Here is a 5,176-nt window from a genome sequence, read left to right as displayed (position 1 = left end):
GCTTGCAGGCTCTAGAGCACAGGCTCTAGAGCACAGGCTCAGTAGTTGTGGCCGACAGGCTTAGTTGTTCCGCAATATGTGGGATCATCCTGGACCAGGGATTGAACCCATGTTCCCTGCATTGGCAGGCATATTCTTAACCACTCTGCCACCATGGAAGTCCCAGTATAATGGATTTAAAATGTGTTGGTTTCAGCAAAGTGTAAAGCAAAGTCAGTCAGTTATACATATACATATATCTACTCTTTTTTAGATTCTTTTCCCATATAGGTCATTATAGAGTATTGAGAAGAGTTCCCTCTGCTATACAGTTGGTCTTTATTATCTATTTTATATGTAGTAGTGTTACTTAAACAATGTTGATAGCACCACGGAGATGGGGATCAATGGTTGATATTCCATCAGTGATCGAAACCATTAAACATGGAAGTAGATGGAAAACTACCACCACTTTTCTGAGAAATTCAGAAATCTCAGATAAAAACAAAAACTAATATTAAACTAATATTCATTTGTGATTCTAACACCCAGAATTGACAACTGCTAAGATTTTAATATATATGCTTTAGTTTTTTCTAACAGAAGAAATAAAACCTTACAGGTAAACTGCTATCTGATCCCTAACCCCAGTCAGAGTCTCCTTCCTGTTTGGCCAATGGGGAGCCCTAGTATGAGATGAGACAGAGAGAAGAGAGAGAGGATGGTATTGCTTTTCTTGGGTTCCTTTCTATAAAATCCATTTGGGCTGACTGAATCCTTTGACTGAAGTGCAAGTTTATTTCAAGGTGGCTCTGTCTCCAGGACTCTCTCCTTCCACGTTCCAGTAACAGCTCCCAACCTTTCTCCATTCTGTGGGTGGTAAGAGCACTATTACTAGTCCTTGAACATTGTACTGTCCCTGTTTTCCCCATACCTTTGTAAATGATCTCTTATTAAACAACACTCAGGGACTTCCCTGGTTGTCCAGTGGTAAAGAATCTACCTTCCAACGCAGGGGATGTGGGTTCAATCTCTCGTCAGGGAACTAAGATCCCACATGCCATGGGGTAACTAGGCCCATGAGCCACAACTACTGAGCTCGAGCTCCTCAACTAGAGAGCTTGCATGCCACAAGCTACAGAGCCCACGCCTCTGGAGCCTGCGTGCCACACTAGAGAAGAGAAAACCCGCAGGTCACAACTAAAGAGAAACCCGTGCACCTCGAAGAAAGATCCCACATGCCTCAACGAAGATCCTGCATGCCACAACTAAGACCTGACACAGCCATAAAATAAAAAAATAATAATAAATAAATAAATTTTAAAAAACAAACAAAAAAAGAGCCAATACTCAAGCTAGTCTAATTTGAGTATGCATCTGCTTCCTGTCTGTTCCCTGACCGATTCACCAGGGAAGTTAGTCAAAATGCGATTTTCAAGCCTTTTCCTCCTCTCCTTTCATTAATCACTTAGTTATTCATTCATTCAACACTGGGTAAAGTCTTATGGGTACAGAGGTAACAAGACAGTTCCTGCCTTTGAGAGAAGACACACAGTTAACAAGGAAGCAACTGAATCATGAATAATTGTGATGTGATAGAGTATTAAAGAAGCAGGTGGCAACTTTAGATTCAGTGACCAAGGAAGGCCTCTCTGTGGAGGTGGCATTTCAGCCTGAAGCATGAGATAAAACCTGAAGGCAGAGTGTTTGCAGTAGAGGAAACCACAAGTGCAAAATGTGGGAGAGTGCTTGGTGTTTTCAAAGAGCAGAAAGGAAACTAGTGTGCTTGGGTCAACGTAAACTGGAGATGCACTGTAAGGCTGGAGAGCTAGGTGGGAATCAGATGGTGTAAGGGCCTCCTAGGCAGGCCATGGTGAAGAATTTGCATTTTATTCTCAGGGCAATGAGGAACCATTAAGGTTTTTAAGCAGAGGATGAATGTATATGTTTAAAGATTATTCTTGCTGCTGAGTAGGAATAAACTGGAAAAGGACAAGATGGAAGTAGAACCACAAATAACAAATGTTGGCGACATGGTAAAGAAAAGGGAACCCTTGTACTACATGGTTGGTGGGAATGTAAATTGGTGCAGTCACTGTGGAAAATAGTATGGAGGTTCCCCAAAAAACTACAGAGTATGATCTAGTAATTCCACTCTTGGGTATATATCCAAACAAAAACACTAATTCGGTAAGAGACATGCACCCCAATGTTCATAGCAGCACTATTTACAATAGCCAAGATATGGAAGCAACCTAAGTGTCCATCAACAGATGAATGGATAAAGAAGATGTGGTACATATATACAATGGAATACTTCTCAGCCATACAAAAGAAGGAAATTTTGCCATTTACAACAATACAGATGGACTTGGAGGGCATTATGTTTAGTGAAATAAGTCAGAGAAAAATACTGAATCTTATTTATATGTGGAATCTAAAAACTAAACTAGTGAATGTAACAAAAAAGAAAAAAAAGATGGAAGTAGAGATATGGCAGTGAGAGTGAAGATGAAGAGAAGTGGCTGGGTTTGACATGTATTTTTAAAAAATATTTATTTATTTGGTTGTGCCAGGTCTTAGTTGCAGCAGGAAGCCTCCTTAATTGCGGCAGCCAGCCTCCTTAGTTGTGGCATATAAGCTCTTAGTTGCAGCATGTATATGGGATCTAGTTCCCTGACCAAGGATTGAACCTGGGCTCCCTGCATTGGGAGCACTGAGTCTTATCCACTGAGCCACCAGGAAAGTCCCTTGAGATGTATTTTGGAGGTAGAACCAGTGAACTTGGTGGATGAAGAAAGAGGGGGGACTTCCCTGGTAGTGCAGTGGTTAAGAATCTGCCTGCCAATGCAGGGGACACGGATTCGATTCCCTGGTCTAGGAAGATCCCACATACCAAGGAGCAACTAAGCCCATGCACCGCAACTAAGCCCATGCACCGCAACTACTGACCCTGAGTGGATTACTGAAGCCCACAAGCCTAGAGTCTGTGCTCCACAACAAGAGAAGCTACCACAATGAGAAGCCCACACACCGCAACAAAGTGTAGACCCTACTTATCTCAACTAGAGAAAGCCCATGCACAGCAACAAAGACCCAACACAGCCAATAAATTAAAAAAAAAAAAAAGAAGAAGAAAAAGGAAAAACTCTAGGCTGACTGGTAGATTTGACTTCTACAACTGGCTCATTGGATGGTGGAGCCCTTTACTGGGATGGGAAAGAAACATATTTCTGGAGGGAATATGAAAAATTCTGATTCAAGTCATTCTTTTGAGAAACACTATCCAGAGCCCGAGGAGGCATGCTTAAAGCTCTGCAAAATAACTAGACAACTCTGACCCTACTTTGGAAAAAGGAATGAAGTTAACATCCAATATTTTTTGTATGCCAGGTGCCGTGGTACCTATCATCTTATTTAATCTTTATCATAGTCCTGTGATGTTATCTCTGGTTTATAGGTGAGGCAGCAGAAGCTCAGATGGGTTAAGTGACACATAAAAGATTGCACATCTAATAAGGTGGTAAGCCTGATATGCAAGCCTATTTATTCAGAGACCAAGTTCAAAGCTGTTTCACCACACAACACTGCGGTTAACAGGCGGGTTCTTTCCTCATAACCTTTGTCACTGAATTTCTTAAATATGACCATGGAAAAAGTGCCGTAAAAAGAATTAAATTAGCTCTTATGTAATTGTTTTCCTTTCTTTTCCAAGTAAGACTTTTGATTAAACAAATTAATATTTGATATACATCAGTGCTGGCCCTCTTCCAACTGTTGTATGATGCTACACAGGGGATTTTTTTCTCATTTTCTCATTCTAACCATTTTCACCATATTATGAAATGAAGAAATTTGAGTTTTAAAAAATCCAGGAATTCACCGTTTCTATCTTCTGTGATCTTTGAGCTCAAATGTTAAAACTTACCAATGAGGAAGCTACAGTTCTGTGTACTTAAGTAAAAGTTCAGATGAACTGTATAACTCTTCGCAAGTTTTGCCCAGTCTCTTCTCTTCTGTAGCTCATTTATTTCCCCTTTTCTTGGTTATATTCCTGCGGTCATCATTTTTAGTCATGTGATTCTGAAATAAGAAACATTCAGGCAGTTTTGCAAAATGTAACAGGATACACCTGGTCCTATTAATCACTAACAGCAATCCAAATGTGACCTACCAAAAACTTAGATAACTGACATCATCTTGGAAGAAAAATACCTCTTGGGTCAGGTGGGAAATGCTCAGAACTATGGCAACTTTTTTTCTCAAGAAAAAATTTTTTTCCAAATTCACCAGTTTTTTGAAATAACTTCACCCAAACAACTTGTTTTAAAAAGTTATCAGAGGTTTCAGGAAGATCATAGACTTGGAGGCTATTGCTCACACTCAGGTGTACAACAGAGGAACATGGCTCAAGAAACTAATCACAGCCAAGTGCCTATGCTTTGTTCCACTGGCTGCGGATTTTATGGAAACCCTCGTACAAATGGCATGTGTTCAGTATGTTATAAAGAACATCTTCAAAGACAGAATAGTAGTAATAGTAGAATAAGCCCACCTGGGTTTGAATGCCGGTGTGGAAATGTTTACTGTGGTGTACACCGTTACTCAGATGTACACAATTGCTCTTACAATTACAAAGCTGATGCTGCTGAGAAAATCAGAAAAGAAAATCCAGTGGTTGTTGGTGAAAAGATCCAGAAGATTTGAACTCCTGCTGGAATACAAAATCCTTTGACCATCTGCAAACTAAAAATTGACTTGAGGTTTTTTTTCCTAGTCATTGGGAATGTAGAGCAATGTATCTTGCATAGACCTTTTAATCATGCATGTCATCAGAAGATTAGATTTTTGTTTTTGTTTTGAAAATGACTCAACATTTATTTCCATTGCAGTTTCTGTGGCTGAAAAGACTTAAGTAAACTTTAAAAGTATTATCCTTTTAAGATCATTTTAATTTTAGTTGAGCGCAGAGGGCTTTTATAACAAACGTGGAGAAATTTTGGAGGGCTGTGATTTTTCCAGTATTAAACATGCATGCGTTAATCTTGCAGTTTATTTTCTCATTGTGTATGTATATATAGCTTTTCTCTGCAGCACGATTTCTCTTTTGATAATGCCCTTTAGGGCACAGCTAGTTATCAGTAACTGAATGTATCTTAATCATTATGGCTGCTTCTGTTTTTCATTAACAAAGGTT

The 5,176-nt window shown here is 39.6% G+C and overlaps 1 protein-coding gene across 1 annotated transcript; it reads left to right on the top strand.

Moving 5' to 3' along the window:
• The first annotated feature begins 4,383 nt into the window (after positions 1-4,383).
• Positions 4,384-4,812, top strand: LOC130840876 (uncharacterized). Its single transcript, XM_057716866.1, is given in 2 exon segments — positions 4,384-4,536; positions 4,538-4,812. Coding segments are annotated over 2 exon segments (330 nt in total). The 3' UTR covers positions 4,715-4,812.
• The last annotated feature ends 364 nt before the right edge of the window (positions 4,813-5,176 follow it).

The sequence above is a fragment of the Hippopotamus amphibius genome, chromosome 17 (genome assembly GCF_030028045.1).
Source record: "Hippopotamus amphibius kiboko isolate mHipAmp2 chromosome 17, mHipAmp2.hap2, whole genome shotgun sequence".
NCBI classification, from domain to species: domain Eukaryota; kingdom Metazoa; phylum Chordata; class Mammalia; order Artiodactyla; family Hippopotamidae; genus Hippopotamus; species Hippopotamus amphibius.
Note: the sequence above shows the minus strand (reverse complement) of the source record. Positions and strands in the feature narration are given on the sequence as shown.